This window comes from Ictidomys tridecemlineatus, chromosome 5 (genome assembly GCF_052094955.1).
Source record: "Ictidomys tridecemlineatus isolate mIctTri1 chromosome 5, mIctTri1.hap1, whole genome shotgun sequence".
Classification (NCBI taxonomy): Eukaryota; Metazoa; Chordata; class Mammalia; order Rodentia; family Sciuridae; genus Ictidomys; species Ictidomys tridecemlineatus.
Window position 1 is genome coordinate 157,028,722 of NC_135481.1, and position 23,047 is coordinate 157,051,768.

Sequence of the window (23,047 nt, forward strand, 5' to 3'; positions counted from 1 at the left end):
TGGGTTTTTACCAAAGAATGTCCAAAACTAAATTAAATGAGAGTTGTTCCCATTGTTCCCCGATTGACTTGCATTTGTTGAAGATGCCAATGCTGGTTATGGTTCCTTTCTACTCCAATATTGCTATAGAGGGCCAGCAGAGGGAGCACAGGTCTTTGTTTATTTGTTAGCCCTCATAAACACAGCATTTGATTTTGCTCAGACATGGTCAGTAATACTTTCTCCTTCATGATAAGCTGAATTGGAAAGGATCCAGGACTTAGAACAAGTGGGAGGAATTGCTTCATTCTGCTTCATCCAGTTCTGCCACTTTCATGAAGGTCCTATTTGGAGTTTAAAACAGATAAATCGCTGTCAGTATTAGGATGCTACTGCCACGCCTACCATATCCCCAAACTGCAAACTTTCATCTTTCTCACAATGGTATGGAAAGCCCTCTTGAAAGAGATTATTATGTTCATATACCTCATAGAACATAATTTTATAATACTTTTCCACAACAAAATCATTACAGGAAGTTCACAGAAACTTTACTAGAAAACAGCTGGTGCCATTGTGTCTTGCTTGGTAGCCAATAAAATTTACTCACAAAGCTGGAGACAGAGCACTCCTGTCACACATTGGCACCAGAGTGAATCTGGGATGGAGATGATGCATGAACTAGTTGTGTGACTCACAGGCCTCTTCCCCTAAGGGTAAAGCTATACCATCTTTCTCTTGCTGAGTCCTTCATACCATACCCTGTGGTTACATGTGCAAGGTGTTGCAGGCTTGTCAATCTGAGTGCAGATCCTAATAGGAAGATTTTGTTGACTCTTTCACTGGTAAGTTAATAATTCCAGGAGCTGGGGTTGTGGTAGAGTGCTTGCTTAGCACTTGTGATCCTCAGCACCACATAAAAATAAATAAAGATATTGTATCCACCTAAAACTAAAAAATAAATATTTAAAATTTAAAAAATGTAGCTTCCAGAAACAAAGTAAATCCTAACCCTAATCCCCAAAAATATTTTCTCCATTCCTTGAAAGATGGTCCTATTACAGATTCTTTCAGTACTGATTCTCCTCCTCTCCATCTCCCTCATGCCTCCTACTAAAATGGTCCTAATAAAGTTTTGATTAATAGCACATATCATGCCTCTTATGTGTTTAGCTCTATCGTAACTTTGCTGACTCCTTCAAAGAACATCATAGAATATGGAGTTAGAAGGACTTCAAGAAACTTCAGGTCTAACCCCTGCATGTTAATTTTGTACTAAGCTGAATAACAAGCCATGAAGGAACAACCAAAGGTCTTGGGCACGTTGGAAGCAGGGACAACCTCACCCTCACCTCCCTATTCTATGCATGAGAATGCTAGTCCAGTACCCACCCTGTGGTGACAGTCCCATAATCAGATCCATGTCTGCTAGCTTTTTATTAATAATAAAGGGCAGGATTAATTTTAAAATCCACTCAGATGACCCAGACATTTTTTTAAATGCAAGTTGTCTTATTTCACTTCTATTCAAGAACTCACACCTGTCTCCACACCTTAGTAAGCTAGCCAGTGTTGCCACCCATCCTACAGACAACTAATTGCTCCCCCCAGGCATTTCCTCTACCCTAACAATCCCTTCTGACCCCATCCCAAATCTTCCTTTCTGCGTAGAAAGTTCAATTCTTACCCCATTTTTTTCTGACCCATCTACTTTTTTCTTAATTTTTTCTTTATTTTAATATGCTTTATATCTTTATTTTGTTTTATTTATTTTTATGTGGTGCTGAGGATCAATCCTAGTGCCTTACATGTGCGAGACAAGTGCTCTCCCACTGAGCCACGACCCCAGCCCTTAATTTTTCTTTTCAATTTATAGATGTATTCTTGAAAAAAGTGACAAAGCACTGATAGAAAATTTAACCACCCTTAATGCCATTATCCAAACCCAGTGCTGCTCAGCTCTAGCTATACATTGAAATTATTGTCCTTTCAAATTTAATATTTTCAATGACAGGTATATGTAACCCCATCATAAGAAGTATCTGTACCTCTGTCTTGTTTTTTCTGAGCATATGTAAGTGTTTATCCCATGTGTGTGTCTTCTATTCTTCTGTACTATGAATTCTTTAGAGAATGATACATGGAATTTATTTTATCATCCAACGGGAATTAAATAGAAAGGAGGCAGGCTGTTGCTTTAAGTGGTACAGGTGTGTCTCTAGACCACAGATGTGTTGGGCCTGATGCAAGATGCAGAACAAACACCTGTAATTATGTTTCATCTGTCCCCTCCCTTCCCAGGCTCCTAGAGAGAGTGGGCCAGTGATAAGCAATATGGTCAAAACTGGGTGTGGAGAAATCAGAAGAAACCAGGAGCCTAGTTAATCCACAGACTAGATAATGCAGTTTTGAATAACTGAAACTTGATTAGAGATGGTGTTGAAGTTGTTTTAAAAAGAATTCTTGATGACCCTGCTTAGTACCACATTTTGCTTCATGCTTATTCATTCCTTTGTCTTTTTAAAACTCTTTTACTGTCTTCAGTGTCATTTCTGGGAGACAGAGATGAAGCAAACATATCTTTCCATTTTATCTGCTAGAAAATGGTGCTGCTGCCTGTCATATTACTATCTGTGAATTGGTCTTCCCTTCCCTTGGCTGCTGCCACAGAGCAGGACTGTGTAGGGTACTTGAGGGGACACAGAAGGCTCTAGAGACCTTAGGCAGGCCTGCATCTTCCCTTCCCTTATGGAGAAAAAAAAGTCTTATTATAGAAAAGCTGATACTTTTGATAATAGCAGATAGCTGTTTATTAATAAACAAAGTTAGTTAGCTACAGACTATAACTGCAAATAAAAAAGATATCATCAGCCAATGGCCTGAGTCGTTTGGATTGAGAGTCCTCTGAAATGGGCCATGCCACCTACCTTGTGACACTGGAAGAGAATGAAAACTTGCTTCTGTATAGTATATTATCTACTAAGCATCCTCCCAGTGAGTTTTTAACTTGTCAATGTGAGTTTTCACATTGGCTGTGAACCAAGGTGACTAAGAATGAGAAGACCCATGTAAAAGAAGATTAAGACAGAGGATAGCAAGTGTGGGAAGAGCAGAGAGAAGGATCTGGAAGGTGTGCTCAGATTTGGAGTGCTCATAGATTCCCAGAATCAGAAGGGAGCAGACATTATCATTCTAAAGTACTGACATTGCACTGACTCTGTCCTTCTGGAAAAACCTTGAAGGTGCTGCTTTTCTGTGAAATATCACCATGGGTTAGTTCCAGTTTCCCAGGCCTTACAGGGTTTTAAGCGCAGGCAACTTCTCCCTCCCGCTTGACAGCTAATTACGGCTCAGGGGATGCTGCAGCAGTTGCCAGGAGATGGCCAGCAGGTACCAAGAATTTTTCTTAGAGACAGTTTTTGGAAATGAGTCTTAATTAAAGCTTATTGGAAATAACCTTGAGAGTTTGAGAAGCACCCAGAGTTTCTGACACCCTAGGTTCACATTCTTTGTGAACCCCAGCAGTAGCCCTTGAGTCAATTTGGCCTTGCAGGTGCTACTTGTGCAACCTCAGCACTGGAGGTTCCTGGAAGACTCAATGATTTTGCTTTGAATTTCTATTTAGCAGTGAACAAACGAAAGCACAGGCCAAATGGTAGCACTCTTACTGGCATTTAAGTCTGCTGGCAGAAAGAAAAAAGAATATTTTATACTAGACTTTTCCAGAGAGATAAAGGATGATAATCACAAAATAAACCTGTAAAGAGCATGAGAGAAAAGCTGGTTCTTTTTTACTCATTAGCCTTTGAAGTACCACAAAAACCTATAGGAAAAAAATCTCTTAAAATGAGAAATATGATAGTTTTATGAGAGAGAGAGAGAGAGAGAGAGAGAGAGAGAGAGAGAGAGAGAAGGAGAAGGAGAAGAAGAAGGAGAAGAAGGAGGAGGAGGAGGAGGAGGAGAAGGAGAAGAAGAAGGAGGAGGAGGAGGAGGGGGAAGTAAGAGAATATATAGCCTTGACAAGGCCAAAATTTACTTCTTGGCTGATAAGAAGCTTAGTAACATTAGCTAGTACCAAGAATAAATAGACAAAACCTTATTTTCCAACCAGTTCAAGAATATGAGATGATAAAATCCCAGATGCAGAAAGCACACATTCCACCTAACTATATTCCCCACACCAAGGCTGCCCTTGCCCTTACCAGCGCTCAGCTGTTACCTGTAATAGGAAACAGTAAGACCACATTGTTTCCAGCATCTGTCTTCTCATGAGCAAAGTAGTGTGATCCCTGAGGTTGCCTGAGGGTCTTCAAGAGCTCACTCAGGAAAGTTCCACTCCCCCAGAGCCCTAATCTCAGGGAAAACTCGATGTTGAGTGCCTGGCGTTGCAGCTAGAGAGTGTTTAGACAAAACCCTGCTGCGCATGCTCATATGGAATCCAGCTCCCTAGCTGTGTCCCTAGGGCTTGGAAAAATGGCAAGAGAAACAGCCTGCCTCCAGTTAGCACCACAGCCTTCCAGTCAACATCTGATCATGCAGCTGTCTGAGACAGGCACTTCTGGCCAGGTTAATGTTAACTGATCCAATAGCATCAGAAGCAAGTGTCCCAGAAGAAAGGGATCACCACAGGAAAGAAGCCAGAAGAAGAAATCTGCAGCCACCAGACTGACTGTGGACTTTGTCCCACTTACCCAAATCTGGTGGCCTACTGGAGGCTATAGTTAGATACTAAAATCCAGGGTCAGCTGGGGTACTAGGGACACATGTACCTCCGCTACAGTTAAAGTAGATGAGAACGGCAGCTTCAGTACTCAGAGAATTTACAAATCCCATAAGTGTAACGCCTTCACATTCTCACTCCATAAATGTTCCCGAATACTTCATATGAAGGGCACAGAAGTGGCCAAAGGAGGTGGTAGCCCCACCTTCCTTGAGGATGCCTTCCACACAGGGAAGAAAGGTGATGAGTGAGCCATCAGGAGCTGATGAGTGCCAAGAAGGAAAAGACAACAAGAAAGAAGGCTCAGGAAGATACTGAGAAAAACCACCCCAGAGTTGGGACAGCTTCAGAACAAGGAGTCAAGGAAGACCTCACTGAGTAGGTGAGATTTGAGGAAAGACTGAAGGAGGTAGCCAAATATGGAAGGAGGCAGGGAAGAGCACATGCAAAGACCCTGAGTTAGGAGCTTTCCTGGCATGTTTGGAGATCAGTGAAGATCCTGTTATGGCTAGAGCACAACAAGCAAGAAATGAGGAGGAGGGGGAAAAGGAAGGTTGGAGTCACCCTGCAGCTGGAGGGAAAATTGGGGGATGGTATTCTAGTGAGATGGCCAGCTTTTGGAGAAGTGGGGCAATGTGATGTCTCTCATTTAAAAGGATCTTTCTGGCTTCTGTGGGGAGAATATAGTATGGAGGCAGGGACCAGTTAGATGATATTTCATTCGTGGTATCTTCCCATCATATGCACACAGAAGGCATATGATACATATTTGAGTAATGAACGAATGTTATGGCAATGGAAGAGGTATTCTCCTTGGACACTATCTGTGGGGACACTAGGAGAGCACTCAGAAATATCCCCTTAATCCCAGTGCCACAAAATGCAGTCCCTGACCTGGGCTATCAGGTGAAAGGAACTTGGTGATACCTTCTTTTTGTAGGGGAAAGTTTGCATGGTGGAGGAAGTGTGAAGGAAACAGGAAAAATTTTACCTGCAGTCACATGCCCTGCCCTGGCCTTCCAATCCATAGCTCACATGGGACCCAATGGTTGTAATACATTGTGCCAACCTGAAGAACTGTGTAGACAACTATGCCTGGCACACAATTATTTCAAGTGACTTCAAATGGCCTAGTGACCCAGAAGAGTGAGGATGTCGGGGTGAGATTCCACAGAATTGTTTCACTCTTTAAAAAAAAAAAAAACGGTTTCCAGAATAATCTGTAAGTTATAATGGCTTTTTATGTATGTGTAGATATTTGCCATTTCTACACAATTCCCCCTCCCTCTCCTCAGTCAGACAAGGTTTATCTCTTTGGCAAGTAAGCAGTGGAGGACAATGGAGGATCATTTGGGTTTTTTGTTGTTTTTATCATCAGTTCATGATTGCTGCAGTCCTGCTGCGGCAAAATAATGGGGGGTATGATGAGCAACTTATGTAGATTGATACAGCAGGAGAGGGAGCCGAGAGGGAGCCGTTTATTGTAGGACAGGAGCGGTATTTATACATTCCACACAGCTTATCTTAATTAGCATAAACTCGATACAACAGTCAACCAATAAGGAATCTCCACACTTAATGGCTCGCTGGCGTTACTTCACAAACCACTCCCTCTGGCATTTTGCCAGGCGCCATCCAGACTTGTTTACAGACTCTAACACATGATAACACCAGGGCTCAGTGTTTAGGTCTTTCTGTGCCTTACTGAACCCATTGCCTCCACCCTGCAGGCCCCCCTGCCTTCTAATGCCTACTATGGGAACAAACCCATAGAAGCAAACAGAAGAGTGACAGGGAGGAATTCTTCTTTTGTAGAGAAAGAAAAATGTTGTCACCAAAGGAGAGAAAAGACTATTTTATAGGCCTGGACAGTTTGTACAGCACAGATAACTGAGAAATGTAATGAACAGTTGGCTGAAGTACTCACTACTCTAGAATTCAAATGGAGCCGTGCAGAAAGAACTCATAGAAAATATCTTAATTATGGTCCCAAACAGGACGAGTTTGGTGTTCATGATTGAATCCAGGGCCTCCTACATACTAAGTGCACTTTCTATCACTGAGCCACAACCCCAGTACCAAGAGGACTGTTTTGGGTTTTTTGGGTTTATTTTTTTTTCCTGCATCTTTTTTTAAATTTATGTATGACAGCAGAATTCATAAGAGGACTGTTTTTAATCAGTAAAATTCCAAGACAACGTACTAGAACTCACTGTCCTCCAAGTCTCCATAGACTTGCTGCTATATTTTCTCCAGCTGCTGATTTAAAAAGTAATTCTGAGCAGGATACATAATCTAGTCACTTCCTGGGGCAAGAGGTACTATCTCTCCACCCCACAACCCCAGCCTCCTCTGAGTGCTTTGAAGATAGATGAATTCAAATTAGAGGCCACCTTAGGGACAGCCTGATAGGGGCAATAAGTCACCAAAGAAGAGTGTGGCACCTGCAGAGAGGCCCCTTTGCTTTGTGGGTGGGGGAAGTTTGCAGAGGGCCTAGCCAGAGAGGTAGTGGTGGTATGTATTAAGCTGCATCACAACCCTTGTTCCCCTGCTTCTCAGAGTCTCACAGGACATTTTTCCCCCTAAATCTTACAGCCACTTCTGATTTACTTTTGTAAATGGAGGAGCAGTAATACTGATCAGACCTCCTTATCTTATTTTTGCCATTTTTTAAAATAGTTGTTGGTTGGAGATGTAGCTCAGTAGTACTGTGTTTGCATATGCAAGGCTCTGAATTCTACCCCCAGCACAGGAAATAAGGAAAAGTCTTATTGAGATATAATTCACATACCATGCAATTCATCCATTTAATTATATACTTCAATATTTTTAGTATTCACAAGGTATATTTTAGTATACTCACAACTATTACTACCATATAATTCTAGAACATTTTTACCTCCCATAAAAATTAGTAAAATCCACTTATAGGCAATTCCTTTTACTCTCACCTCCTCTCCAGCCATATGCAATCCACTTTCTGTTTCCATGGATCTGCATATTCTGGACATTTCACATGTCTGGAATCATATAATATACTGTCTTCAGTGACTAGCTTATTTTACCTAGCATATTTTCTTTTTTTTTTTTTTAGAGAGAGAGAGAGAATTTTTTTTTAATATTTATTTTTTAGTTTTCGTCGGACACAACATCTTTGTTTGTATGTGGGTGGTGCTGAGGATCGAACCCATGCTGAGCGCATGCCAGGCAAGTGCACTACCGCTTGAGCCACATCCCCAGCCCAACCTAGCATATTTTCAAAGTTCATCCATGTTTCAGCATGTATCAGCTCTTTGTTTTTCTTGCCTAAGGGTATTCCATTGTCCATTCATCGGTTGACAGACATATGGGCAGTTTTCACTTTGGGACTGTTATGAATATTGCTGCCCTTGGATACACATGTACTGTTTTTCAGCTCTCTGATGTGGCTTCAGTCTGGTAAGACGAACAGCCTCCCCATGGCTAAGATGCAACTGAAATCTGAGTACTCATGTTCTGTGAAATATCAAGAGCACCCTGAAACTTTTCTCCATAATGGCCTAACAAGAAAGATGACACCAAAATATTAATTTTAAATGTATAATTTAACTTAGCCATGGCTCCTAAAAGTACACTATGGTTGGAGAAAGGAAAGAGAAAAATGCAAGGAAACTCTTTTCATGAAATCCCACCTGCTTGTTGAGTCCCTGCACAGGTGCTTATATACAAGCAGGTGCACAGTATGTGTGCTCTCTTCCTCCCTCCCTTCCTGTTGGTCCAGCTGTCCTAGCTTTCTGCTTCAGAATCAAAGTTGATGGGCAAGACCAACGACCAAACAGAGGAAGCCAAGCCCAGAGCCAGGTTTAGGGCCAGGACACAGCCACTGCTGTTGGATTGAAAATACTGGAAGCCATCCTTGGGCCATTTGGAGATGTTAATTAGGCTGGCTAATTCCCACTGGTCTTGGGTTGCCAGTGTTGAGTTGCATGTGTAGGCTTACCCCATCCACTGGCTGCACCTGTTCCCTTCCTCAGAGCCATTCCAGGGGCTCTGTCTGAATAACCCAGACAGCTCTCTGATCTCCCGCTCTGTCTGCCTTCCCGCTGGTAGGATATTTAGCACTTGCTGAAAGCTGGAACCCTAGTCCACTATTTCTCTCCTCATTCATGCCAGCTCTCAAAATTGTTCTCTTTCCTAATTATCTTTAGCCAGTTAATCATTTTCCACACTGACTGCTCAGTAACAAGGATCCGGGAGAGGCAGCCACTTTTCTTGTCTGACCCTGCCCAGTGTTATCCCAGGTGGCAGTTCTGGATGGCAGGCTTTCCTCAGAGATAAGAAGCTTGCTTCAAACCCTTCTCTTTTGCTATCCCAGTGAGTCCAGCTGGAGCAAACATGCCATGAAAAGACCCAATGATACTCTAAAAGCCTCTGCTAGGCTGAGCTGTTGAAAACACAACAAATCTCCAACCAGGCCTGTCCTGTACTGTATTTTTTAAATTCTTGCTGATATCCAGAGCATCAAAGTCACTAGAGGCCAAAGAACACAGCTTTCTTTGAAACTGACTTCTAGTTATCCAAGCTCAAACTCTATGTCTAAGCCATTGATTGGCCACAACAGGGCCAATCTGAGTTAAGGGCTCTCCCCCAGAGTCTTACTCAACTGCTCCTACATATGAGTGGGACTGACTCCTGATTCTCAGTTCCACGGATTTCTAAGAATAACTTCATATTCAAGATGTAAATTAACCCTATAATCCAAAGTCTCTCAGTTTTTTTTCCTTTATGACCCACTACAGAGCCTTCTGATAAGTTTTTATCTCCAAATTTGTCCCCACTCCTAGAATACAACAGCAACACTGTATCTATTAAGGTGCTTACATTTGTGCTTTGTGTAGAGTAAGGTTTTTTTTTACCCACAAGGGGCGCTGTTGCCCAGTTAGAATGATGTACCTTCTCCACCATCTTTGTCTACTTTGTTCACTGCTATATTCCTAAAACCTAGAATGATAGGTGACACATGCATGGTACCCAGTTGATGAAAGGATGAAATGATTTTGCTGTGTGTCTCTGTCCCATCTTCCCAGGCATCACATGCCTCCCAGTCTCTTCCTTACCAAGCTCAGTGCTAGTCAGTCATGTGCAGGGTAGTTGATGCCATATATTGACTTCCAGGGATATACCAGGAATCTGACAGCTTACTCCCCTATGCTAGCAACTAGTACCTCACCTTGAAGAGTACTGCCTGCATGTCAAGCCCAGGTGACAGTTGAGCCCCATGGAATAATCAAGAGAGCCCACAACTGCTTCTGTCTTTGCATCTCCTTAACTCAACCATGGATTGGCAGTTACTGAGACATTCTTTGTGGTCAGGCACACCACACCAGGCTGCGTCTGGGGACACTCAGGAGAGGAGCAAACCAGTCCTCATCAGCAATTACAAACAAGTCTTCCATTGTTAGCATGCCATCTGCTTTCTTGGTTTCCACCAATCAGGGATCCATATGCATGGCATAACCAGGGCCAAGGGGGCTGCAGGGGAGTTAGATCAAGGAGCCCCTTCATAAAGACAGCCTTTGCTCGCATGGGAGAGAGTCAGTAGCATGGTGCTCTGAAAAGCTGAGCCTCCTTAACTCAAGGAAGAGCCATGCAGAGACGCTCTGTGCTCTGCCATTCTCTGTGAGAGAAAATGGGAGTCCATGCACAGTAAACTGGAGGAAATGGGAAATCTAGATAATTACATTATCCAGAGGATAGTAGTCTGTTATGAACAATCAACACAAGCCCAGAACGTCTCATGCCCACATGTCAAGAAAGAGCAGCATTAAGGGTGATTGGAATCAAATGGGTAGAACAGAAAATGCTACTAGGTCATTCAGGATCAGACATTAATCTAAAAATTGATAATCACATATAATTGACTTTTTGGAGGTGACTGTGAATATTCATAAATAGATTGGAAAATGTGTCTTTGTTGACATGCACATTTTCTTTAGAAAGACTCAGCTAAGACAATGTCAGTGGTCCTTCTTCCATTGTTGCTCTGAACTCCCTTAGAACTGGCCCTAGTCACTGTGCTAACCTTTGCAGATGGGGCAGCAAAAAAAAAAAAATCCCTGTTTTTCAACCGTGGCCATGCAGACAGTGGTCCATGTTACTGATAAATGTCCTTTGTCCAGATTCCATGGTGGTCTAGTGACACCAAATTCAGGAGACTTGTGAGGGATTGGGGTGAGAAGTTACTGTCTGATGCAGAAAGAAAGAGGGTGTATTTGCTAGGGAAAGCCCACATTGGAATTGGGCTGGTATAGAATGAGTGGGTGATGGGGAATGTGTCACAGGTATGGAAAGGCTAAGATCCTCCCTCCTTTCATCATGGCTGCTGAGAACACGCTTCTCTTTGGGTGAGAGTGACCTTTGGTCCAGTTTCACTATTGCAGGATCTCCTTCCAGAGCCTTCCTCTGCACAGCATGCTGCATGTTTACTCCCTGGGGACTGTCATTTTATAGGTGACATCAGGACTGAGTTAATACACTGTACAGCTCAGAAACCTGTAAAATGAAACTTGGAGTCATGGAAACTTGCACACCTGGGGAATTTCAATTTTTTTTTTCAGGGCATCCATTGAATTCAATGCTTGTCTTAAAAACTTGATCGTATTTCAAACTCAATCAGTCAGGAAAGGTTGTGCATCAGGAAAAGGAAAGAGCTCCTACCAAGGTCTGCTTCATACATTGTAGGAGTTCTAATGTCTCTTTCATTTCCCACTTGTAAGTGCAATAACAGCTAGTATTTTTTCCCATCAAGTAGACTTTTCAGGTCTTAATGATCTGCAAGTCTTCAAGAATACTCAGGCAGCTCGGGAATATGTGTATTATTAGCACTGTGTTAATTATCAAGTTGGAACCATGGAGGTGCCATGCTTGTATTCATTTGACTTTATGCTCTTTCCCTTCAGATTAAAATATATAAAGGTCTCATTACAATATTTGAGCAAGGTAAGACTGACACTTCAGTGGGTTTTCCCATTTACCCTGCTTTTGGGGGGGTGTAAATTTACTAACATGCTCCTCTCCATCCCTAACACTGCTGTATGCCCGCTTGCTTTCCTGAGCCTTGGCTTTGGTGCCTCCTGCCATCCTCCCAAGGGACCCTGCCTGCTCTCTTGCCCCTGCATGTTTGTGCTGCCCGGGGAAGCCCAGCCTTGCCTGCCTTTCTTCTGCCTGTGCACTCTGGGTGGAATCTGACACCAACACCTGCCATCCTGGAAAATGTCTTTGTCACCTACCCTTTTGGCGGAGGGGGGGGGGGCTGCAGGAAACCAATGGGTGCAGGGGCCTCCCCCTTTTTTGTTGCCTGATCCTAGAGGAGCAGGATCTTGAGATGGGCAAATAAGATGTGGCTCGTGCTGGGTGGCCTTTGACTGCTTGCCTTAATGGAGGCCTCCAGGCAGGGAGGGCTGGTTGTGGAAGAGGCTGCTGAATGGAACAGCTGTGGGAGGTGAAACAGACAAAAGCTGTTGGAGCACAGAGGGTAGAGAACCCCATCCACAGTCTAGGATCTAGAGGGCAAGTCTGCTGAAGCAGGTGTGACCTCTCAGCCTTTCTGTTCTGGGTCTGGGGTCCAGGCCCTTCTTAGGACATTCTAATGGATTGAAAAGAAGCTGCTTGGCATAGCCAGCTAAAAACCCTCTGTGGTGTGGCCTGGGCTGTAATGGTTCACAGGCAGAATAGGAGCTGATAGTGTCCATGGCAATGCCACTCAAAGGAGAAAGCATGAGTGAACTTCCCTTGATTAGCAACATCACCCATGTGGAATGCATGGAACAGAAGCCAGCCAGTTTGTCTCAATACCTATGGAAGTGCAAAGTTAGAGCCTGAGTTCTTTGGTTTATCCAAAATTCAAATCCCATCTACTAGGCAGGGCCTTTATACCTGCAGGCCAGATGTACAGCAGCACCACAGAGAGCTGACCTCCAGCCCAGCTGCCTTTTCTCTTCTTCTCAGTCATGGGTTTGGCCTACTTCCAATATTGTCCCAAATCAGGCTCACTTATGTCAGCTCCCAGAAGCATTAGGAGCCTCAGAGCCCAGGTATTAAGTAGGGAGGGGACATAGGAGGTCATACAATCTCCTCCCAACAGGGGGATTTGGTGCAAAGGTTTCTACTCTTGAGGCCCTTCATTTCCTTGGGTGTCCTTCCACATCTGCCACAATAGAGGTAAGTGGGGTTCGAATGGTCTTTGTATAGGCCCCCAGCCTCCATCACCAGGAAGAGGCCAAGTCAGGGCAGCCTCTGCCAGCAGCTTGCAAGTAGAATTATCCTATCAGGAAAGAAGCCTTCTCTTTTGTGGCCTACCTGCTTATCTGCAGCTGCCACCTCCCCATCCATCAGGGAGTGCAGCTGGCACATAGGTGCCATGGCAGACTGAGGATGCACCATCAAAAAGTTGAGGACTGGAAGAATGCATGGAGCACAGTGGCACTGGGTCTGGCCCAACTCCAGATGTGGCTTTGCCCTCCCCCCTGGATGATAGGGTCTCTGCTATTAGATGCATGGGGCCCTTGCTGCGGAGCCTCATGTTGCTCACTCAGGCTCACTCAGTGGGACAGATGATTGGTATGTTGGTTACTCTGTTCATCTTCATAGCAGCAGGAATTCCAGGGACACCCTTCTTACTCTTCTCCTTTTCCCTGGATGGGGGAGTGGGAAGGAGGGGCTACAATGTTTGCCTTCTAATCCAGAATTAGCCAAGATGCACTCCTTTGCTTAATATCTTTGAACCTCACTTTGTATCTTTCATTTATTTGGTTGGTTTTTCATTTTATTTTTGCCTTTTGCTTCCTTATCCCAACTGAATACAGTAGTAGGTGGGGTAGTATTTCAAAATGTTAGATTATCTAGGATTAAATCAGGTTTGTTTCCCTCTGCTTCCCCCTCACCCCTGAATTAAATGCTCCTGCCCACCACCAGCAACAAGAGGTAGAGAGATGCCTTTGTCAATCCTGTCTCTGTCATGGATGAATGTCTAGCTGTGCTGATTTTGTCCAAAGCAACCTATTTTGCTTTGTTTTAGCAGTGCTGGAGATGGGCCTAGGACCTCATGCATGCTAGGCAAGTGCTCTACCACTAGACTATACTCCCAGCTTCAGCCCCAGCCCAGCCTATTTTTTAAAGAAGAAAATAGTAGGCAGGAGACCCAGGCCTCCTCTGTCTGCCTGACTTCACTAGGCTTAAAAGGAAGGTGACAGTAAAGCACCCTGCCATTGGAGTCTGAAAGTGCAGAATTTCAGAATGCTTGGGGGCAGATTGCCTCCACAGGTCTGAGCATGTTTATAAGTATTGATTGGAGAAGCTCTTCCCTAGAAACGATAAGGCAAGGTCAGAAGATGAAAAAAGATCCTGTCTGTGAATAAAATAAACTACTTAAATGAATTTCAAATGCCAATAATAATAATAATAATTTTAAAGGCCAGAGGAAGTGAAGCATGTAGGGAGGATGTAAGAAGCCCTGCTTTTTGAAGCTTGTTCCAAACAGAGGTCACTCAGGGAAACTTGGGGTGTAGTACAATAGGGTTTAAAAATACATTACAAGGGTAAGGGTGATGAAATGATCTTCTCATTCGCAGAACAGTCCTAGGGGAGACCAAACTCCACTGGCAACAGTGGCTGGGTATTGCAGCAAGCATTCTTGAATTCCTCTGAGTTCATCTAGAGTGACCCCAGGGAAGTGGAGGGATGCATTCACAAATTTTAATTTTATTCTTTTTCCCTCCAGTGCTAAATAGCTGTATGCTTATCTGGGCTCATTCAGATAAGCAATTTAGTCCTGACCTCTAGACTTATACCCTTTGGGGGAATAATTGGGTAGTAACCCATTGTGTAAAATATTAATATGTAAGAGATTCCAACAGCATCAATGGGATCCACAAGGCACTCCACAAAGTTTCACTGGTTTTTCCTCAAAGGCTGGGGGTAATGTTCTTCATGGCTCTTTCTCTCTTTTTCTATAATCAGATGCCATTTCTCTTCATTCTTTATTTCTGGGTTGGCCAGAAAGGCTGTGAGTTATTTTCAAAAAGATTCATAGCTTCTTTCATGCTGTAGAAAACGCCAGGCAAAGACTAGGAAGAAAGACATTCATTTGTTGATTTGTTCAACAAACATCTTTGCAAGCACACCACCAGGTTGGGGAGGACATCCAACCCTCTTCCTGAGACCGAGTTTCCTTTCTTTTGAGTGCCACCAATGCCCTCTTAAATTCTGTGGCCCTTAGGTCAACTCCATGACTTGACCATTCTCTGCTTCCTTTGCAGGGGCCTTGGCCTCCATCTTGAGTGCTGACCTCAAAGAGTCCCTTGGTGTGGAGGAGACAGACCAGACTCCCCTGCCCTTTTCCCTTGGCTCCAAACCCAGAGACTTCAGGAAACTCCATGACTGTGCCAGCGTTCTCAGCAAGCTTTCGTATCACTGGATCCTCGAAGTCAAAGGTGGATCCCACTGAACTATTTCATGTGGATCTTTCAAGTGGGGCTATGTCATCTCATCCTAAAACTTCTCAAACCTCCAGCTTCCAAAAAAGAGAAAGTCATCAACAACCAGAAACAAACCTGCTGTCTCTGATTTACTCTGGTGTTTGCTCACTTTCAGGGAGGGGGCAGAGGGAAGTTGACTTCTGAACCCCAAGCTGGTTACCCTCATTTATAAACCCAAGCAAGATTCCCAGAGGGCAGCAAAACAATTGTGGTATTGTGGAATTTTCTCTGTATCAATTTTGTGAGTTCACCTTATGTTATGATTTATGGTTTACTCAAAAATTTCATCATCATTGAAATTGGCTTTCCCAGGGGTCTTTAGCCCAGGAGTTTTCTCTCAGTTGTGAAGTCTTTTGCCATCTTATACCTAAGGTCCACTCACTGAGGTGATTTTTCTGACCACTCAGAGGACTCCCAAATCATAATTCTGATCCTATCCCAGAACACTCAGAAGTCTCTAGAAATTCAAGGTCCTATCCTGTGAGACGGACGTCCTATCTTGTAAGATAAGAAGAAACCCCAGGGTTAGTCCCACATCCTTACAAAAGGCAAGTGCCAGTGTCTGGTGCCACAGTGAGGTAGATGGAGACTCTACAAAGTCCAGATGCCTCCAAAGCTTCACCTTCATTTTCCCTCCTGGCTATTACTCAAAGAGGGCCAAGACAGGCCTTGGAAATGCTTTTTGTCATGCAGATTGCAAGCAAGAGATTTATTTGATCCATATTTTTTTTACCCATTTGGACTTGTTAAAAAAGATAATAAAGGGAAGAGAAAGAAAATAAGGAAGAAGAGAAGGAAAGGAAGAAAATAAAAAATCCTGTCTTCTGTCTGAGCTTGTCTTGCTCCCTTGCTGGGCATTTCTGGGTGAATCCTGCCATGTAGCAACAGGGAAATCAATCCATAGGGAAGACAGCCTTCTTCCTGTGTCCTGCCCCAGGGAGCAGTCTCAGAGCTAGAAGTTTACCCCTCTACCTCCAAGAGAAATCTAAGAAACTCATCAGAGACCATCACACACTGCACAGTTCTTGCTCTTGTGAGACCATTTCATAGTGCACAATGCCCCTTGGTTTGGAGTGGGAAAGCAGTAGGCAATATGCAGCCATGATTGGCCCTGGATATGAAAAGGTGTGCACACACCTTCCCACCTTCCTGCATGCTGCCTTCTGCTCTTCACACACACTCGTATGTTATACTTTCCCTGAGGAATCAATTTTTTCATGAGCCATTGAGTTGATTTGGCTGATACCTAACAGGGGCAGATGTCAGACTCACTCTTGGGACAAGTGAGAAAGACTAAGAACATCATTCCCATCAGAAAAGTGGAACTTCCAGTGTTAGGAAGAGTCTGTCTACTTTATGTAGGATTGCAGGCAGAGATTGAGTCCCAGGACCATTGGACAGAGCTGTTTGAATGTAAGAGAATGGAGGACATTCCTAAGTAGAAGTAAGCTTTAATCACTTTGGGATGTTTTCTTTTGGGGCATGAGCAGTGCTGGGGACTAAACCCCAATACCTTGAACCTCCTAGACAAGAGCTCTACCACTGAACTACATCTCCAGCACTTTGGGGCTATTTTCTAATGGCCCAGTGCATTCACTTCTTTGGGGATTAGTGACAAAAGAAATCATGGTGTTCCTATCCTGCTAGCAAATGCCTTGCTTCTTATTCTCACCCACTCCCCCTCCCATCCTTTCCTTTTCTTTAAGTGATTTGGGTTTCCTGGTCAACAGAGTTTGGCCAGTGTTGCTCAGGCTTTTGACTGTGATTGATACACTTGGTTTCATGTTTACAAAGTACCCAGACTTTTTTCCTATAGAGAAGCACATCACCTGTTCCTGGGGTCCTGAGTCCCCCATAGCACTCCGGAAGCAAATAACTTCCCACAGAACATTTTATCTCCAGGCTCTAGAAATTTCTGTTGCAGAATTCCTGGCTGAAGTAGAAGAATTTGGAAGTCTTTTTTTTTTTTTTTTTTAATGGTGTTGGGGACAGAACCAGGGACCCTGTGCATGCTAGGCAAGCATCTGCCACTAGGGAACATCCTGGAAGTCATATTTAACTCCCCTGGACCTCTGCTCCATGATTCATTTTGCCTCCATGATCCAGAGCTTCTGACCTTGGAGTGGGAAATTCAATTGTAGGTAGCAAATAACTCGACCTTCATGTAATCCCTTATGATTTTAACAACCCTGTGACCCCAGATGACAGCCAGCAGTTTTGTGACTAGAGTTTTTTGTTTTGTTTTGTTTTGTTTTTTCTTTTAGTCCACTGTTCTCAGTAACAGCTTTGGTTTGGAGATGGAATGGGGAAGCAGGGACTCTGGCAACCATGTTTGCTTGCAATCACATGAACTTGGTCGTTTTTGTTATTTGGGGTGGAAAATTGAAATGAGGAATTTTTTTTTCAGTTAGAAAAGTAAATATTGTGTTTTTGTAATAAATGCCTCTTAGCAAAATTGCTGAGGGTCACTCATCCAGTAGAGACCCTCCTGAGTCACAGCGTTGACTCATCACATTAGTATTAGTAGTTCAGCCATCTGTAAACACAAGTGTTCCTAATTGGCCCAGAATGTGATAAGATTTGCTGGCCTTACACTGGGCCTGGGCAATTCCCTCATTTCTCTGCATGACGATTTCCGGATTTCCATCTAGAGTTAACTGATTTTTATCATATCATTGATCACGATTTTATACTTAAAAATAGTAGTTCCACAAAATAACTTTTTAAAAGTAGTTAATCCTTGAGCAGACACAAGGAAAGAAACTTAGCCCGGGTAAGTGACTGTCACAGTGTCTTCAGCTGCCACACTTGCAGCTTTTAAGAGCCATGGGATGGAGGGGACCCTTGACTTTGTGATGTGGGTTGATTAATCAGGACCCTTAGCCTTACAAACAAGAGATCATGGAAGATTCAGAGAGCCATGCAAATCCAGTCTTCCTGAGCTTTCTCAGGTGTCACCACCTGGGTGTAACTGACCTGTTATCCTTGCATCAAGTGGAGATTTGGTGAATCCTTTAAAATTTACTGTGATATCTTACATGTAGCTGTGTTAGTTTTTATCTACAGAAGGCAGATGTCCACATCTGAAGGGAAATTCAACGAGAAACAACCATAGTTGTAGTTGCACTCAATATCTCTGTATGACATACACATTAAGTGAATGTTTTCTTATATTTTTAGGTCTACAATGTGTAAATAGGGAGAAAATTTGATAAATATGGTAAATTAAATTATAGCTGTCATTTGATCCTTATTTTGCTGTCTCTTTTTATTTAATTTTCCTGATGCTGCACATCTAGGTTCATTCTTAGGTGATAGAAACCTTCACATCTAGCCCACTTTCCCAGGTGTGTGTGTGTGTGTGTGTGTGTGTGTGTGTGTGTGTGCGCGCATGCACATGCCAGGACACACTTTACAGAGGCAGTCATGCCCAGGAAAGCACACAGCTCCACTGATGACGTCTCTTGACTCTGTACCCTCTTCCCCTTGAATTCTGATTTACTGTGATGATTTAATAAAGTGGAGAAACAGCACTGAGGTGCTATATGTTTGGGTCATTCTATGGTTTGTAGGAAAATAAAGTTTATCCTGGCATCTAATAAAAAGGTGGTTTGCATTTTTATTGGACAAGGTTGTTCAAAAACATTTTTTTTAACCAGCCCAGGCAAGTTTATTCATGTGTAGTAAAACTGACCTTGAGGTTTATAATGTAGAATGCTAAGATCCAGTCACCAGAGAATCTATGTCCAAATATTATTCCCATCTATACAGCCTGTCCCTCTCTTTGTGATGAAATGACAGGGTCAGTATTGCCTGCTCTTGCAGTTGGTATCAAAGCCCACAGTAAGCTTTATCCTTGCTGACTCTCTAGAGCAGAATTTGTACTAGCCCCACCCTTCTGGTCCTACCAGGTGGGTTGTCTTTGTAAGTGATAGACAAAATGTAATATGGCCTTCTGCTGGTGTGGCAAAGGTTGATAGCCCTGCCTCAGGACTCCAACTGCCTCCTTGCCTACATCTGCAACTACTCTGGGCTCTGAAAAGCAGTGAACTCTCAAGATGTTAAGACAACCAAGTTTGTAAGATACCCCCATTTTACTTGTCCATTTTTCAAATCCTTATTGAGGACTTATTATTTGCGAAACATGTCAGTGATCTTTAAAAGGGTCATCCAGGTAAGTTCCCAGGAGTTAAGTGGGTTCTGAATCAATTTGGCTTCCTTTTAGCTCTTGTCTGATACCAAGAGCTTGCTTACCGATATGTTCTGCTTTTAATCCTTGGTTCCTCATAGAATGAAGCTTGATATGAAGCTTTAGAGTGGTCCCAGCCTCATGAATTAGCTTCATTTAGGAAGCTTCCTAAGATTCAGATTCCTGCTTCATCATTCCCGACCTAGATTCTTACCTTCAATGTCTGTGCTAGAACCTCGGCTTCTATGTTTCTTAAAGCTTCTCAGAGGATGCTGGCTGCAGATACAGTTGAGTTCAGGAGCTTGAGTCAGTTCCATTGATTGGTGTTCTGGGAAGCAAGTATCCCTGTAGCTCTATAACCACTTCATGGAGCTATGTTTCTGCTCCTCGCTCACAATTCAGTTTAAAATATGATTGTCCAGGATTCCCTGCAAGTTTCATCCTAGGATAATTTTGGCATACTTTTCAGATCTAAAAATGGTCATTTGAAATTCAAAGGATATTTTATGAACGTCTCATTCAAAAGGTTACTTTATTATTTATAGTGAAAAAGTGGAGCAGGGAACATTCCAGTCCATCATGCTTCCTGTAAGTGACCAGGCTATCCTAAAAAACACTTGTCAAGGGCTGGGGATGTTGTTCAGTGGTTAAGCACCCTGGGTTAAATCCCCAATACCAAAAAAGAAAAAAGAAACTTGCCAAGTCTCAGGCTACATCATTTAACACCATCATCAAAATTCCAAAGTAAATCCCACTTTAAGTGGTCTCAAAAGGGACCATTGCTTCAAGCATTGGTGACATAAATTTTATTTGATTTTTGTCAGGTTCCAGAATTTAAAGAAAGAATATTCCTAAGGTATATCCTGGTCTTAATATAATTTTCTAGGGATCCCAGGAAAAATTTTGGAGTTATTTGTATTACTCGAAGAAAAATCTCCCATCAAAAAGATGCAGACATTTATATTTGTTCACTTCTATACACACTTGTGCTAGTGTTATGATGTTATATAGGTATATAAACTAAATTGAGGCCACTTTGATTTATTAAACATTCATGTCAAGGAGCACTATTATCATTTACTTTCCCTTCTATAAGTGGGCATGGTTTTAATTGCATTTCATTTTTTAAACCAAAAAATGAAAGTTGTAGAAATGAAACATAAAGTAAACTTCATCCCTTTGTATTTAATTTACTCAAGGCACAGGTTTACAGCTGGAAAGGGCATCCTCCATAACTCACGCACTTCCTTCCATAGCTATAAGAACTGAGGCCTGAAGATATTGGCTCACTGGGTTTCACACAGCTAAAAAAGTGGAACTTGAGACAGGAGCTGAGTCTCCTGGTTTCTGCTTTATGATGACACCTTCATTTAGCAGCTTAAACAGAGTTCTTAACCAGTGCATGGACTATTTGTTGAAAATGTAATTTCTGCCAGGCACGATGGCACACCTGGAATCCTGGTGGCTCAGGAGGCTAAAGCAGGAGGATCACAAATTCAAGGCCAGTTTCAGTAACTTAATGAGACCCTATCTCAAAATTTAAAAAGGGGCTGGAGATATGGCTCAGTGGTAGAGCACCCCTGAATTCCATCCCTAGTACCAATAAAGAAAACAGAAAAGAAAATGTAATTTCCATGTACCTTTTGGCCACTGTGAAGGTATCTCTATAGTCAAATCCAAGGCCACTTTGACCCTACTGTTATGTGGACCAAGCACAAAACAGACTAGGTTGATCACCAGTGCAAGGAACTGGCTCTACCAGGAGACTGTCACCCACTCTCCTTCTAGTCCAAAATGAAAACACTTGGAATTAATCTCACTCTGGAACTCCAAGAAACCACTAGATAGAACATTTAAAAAAAATTGTTGATATCTTTACTGAAAAATACTTTTGAAGCGAAGAACCTGCCACATAGGCAGACTTCCCACACCTCTTGGTGTGAGGCCTGGGCAGGTCAGCCACATTCTGGAAAGTCATTCTCACTCTCTGCATTCAGAGAGTCACATGCTTTTTGAGCACTCATTACAGACAGCTTGATTAAAATTGTATATTGCCTCTTGAAAAAAAATTTATGGGTCTGGAGTTTCAGAGAAAGAAGGTGAAGACAGATTGGTTCTCTTAAATACCACAAGAAGCATCTTTGAGTGAATACAAAAACACTTGTTTCCAAAACCAATGTCTTCATGGTCCACCCTCAACCTCAGAGAGCATGAGGAGACCAGCTGACTGCCCAGGAGGCAGGGACCTTTCAAACCTTAGGCAAACCTCTCTGTCCCAAAGTTGCTCTCAAATGTGAAACAGTGGCATCAAAACCAGAAGAAATCCTTCTGAAGAGGAAAAGAAGAATTTGCTTGGAGATTGCTTCTTTGTTATTGTTATTTTTAGAATTTTAAATTAAAGACATTTTTAATACCTAAGTGTCTCCTAATCTGAGTTAAGAAATATTTGTCTTAGAACTTGTCCAGCATGTGCAAAGCCCTGGGTTGATCCTTAGCACTGTAAGCAGAAACAAAAATCAGATGTCTGGGAAAATTCTGCCTTTTATAGAATCAAAGTCAGAGAAACTGGGAAGTCCAAGTTAGTATCTTCCCTTCTGCACCATTTCAGACATGAAAATCACTGATCATATAGACTTTTATATTCACATCAAGAAATGCTGCCTTAGACATCAGAATACATTATGTATGTGATTGGAGACTCTATTTAAAGCATTATTTTAAGAAAGAATAAATGTATAAATCCTCTCAAGAACAAAAGCACACCGTCCTATGTATCCAAGTGTAATTTTTAGCCTTACATTTATGTGATACCTTACATATATGTGCTTGCTGAGTCTGACATAGAATATTTTATATGAATAGGTCCAACTCCTCAGCTTTCTCCTTGGCTTGGGGTTCCAGGGGTCTGAAAATTGGAGTGTGCTTTTCACTGAGGGTGTGAAGTGGGAAGGGCTTGCTATTATAGATCCTGAAAGGATCTTTTTGACTTCAGAAAATAGCCCAGCCAAGAAAAGCTTTTTTCCATGAATACTCACAGACTGCATTATGCTCCTCGGATGATAGAGGTGAGTACTTTTGATCAATATTCCCTAAGAAACGGCCACTGGGCTAAGTGCAAGCGGGGGCCTCAATAATACATCTCCCTTGCTCAGAATCTGCAGAGAATCTGCAGCAAACCTCTCACCAGTAGTTAGAAACGGTGAAAGCTGCACATTCATGACATCCTCGTCACCCCATTTTGTCCTCCATGCAGATGGCTGATAATGGGCCCTCCTTGGGGGAAATTTTGGTATCTTCATTTCAGGCACTGGAAGAACAAACCTCTGGAACTGTTAATCCAATGAGGAGAACAGAATGCCAGTAAGAAAACTCGAATACAAGAGTTTCTTTTAATCAAGGAAGATTTATTAACTAATCATTGAGAGTTTAATGAAATAGACAAAGTATAGATTTGTATGATAGGTCAGAAGTCTACACTTTTTTCCTCCAAATATATAATGATTTGCCCCCATTCCAAATCCCCTCTTCCTGAGATCGACAAGCACATCATTCAAGAGAATATTCTCTCCAGGAGAAAGCCTTTTCTCCAGATTCATACACACACCCATAGATATAGGGATTGCTTTTGCCCAGAAACAGTATCAT

The 23,047-nt window shown here is 42.6% G+C and overlaps 1 protein-coding gene across 7 annotated transcripts in view; it reads left to right on the forward strand.

Annotated features, from left to right (window-relative positions):
* The window catches only part of Ralgapa2 (Ral GTPase activating protein catalytic subunit alpha 2), a 310,144-nt gene extending 291,326 nt beyond the window's left edge, over positions 1-18,818 (forward strand). For 4 of the 7 annotated variants that reach the window (XM_078051331.1, XM_078051333.1, XM_078051337.1 and 1 more), the window contains one exon: positions 7,833-8,262. In XM_078051331.1, the coding sequence (XP_077907457.1) occupies positions 7,833-8,038 (206 nt within the window). In that variant the 3' untranslated portion in view covers positions 8,039-8,262. Of the gene's footprint in view, positions 1-7,832; positions 8,263-11,637; positions 11,678-12,821; positions 12,899-14,994 lie in introns of those variants that run through there. The other 3 variants (XR_013439515.1, XM_078051335.1, XM_078051332.1) reach the window with 3 other exon arrangements.
* The last annotated feature ends 4,229 nt before the right edge of the window (positions 18,819-23,047 follow it).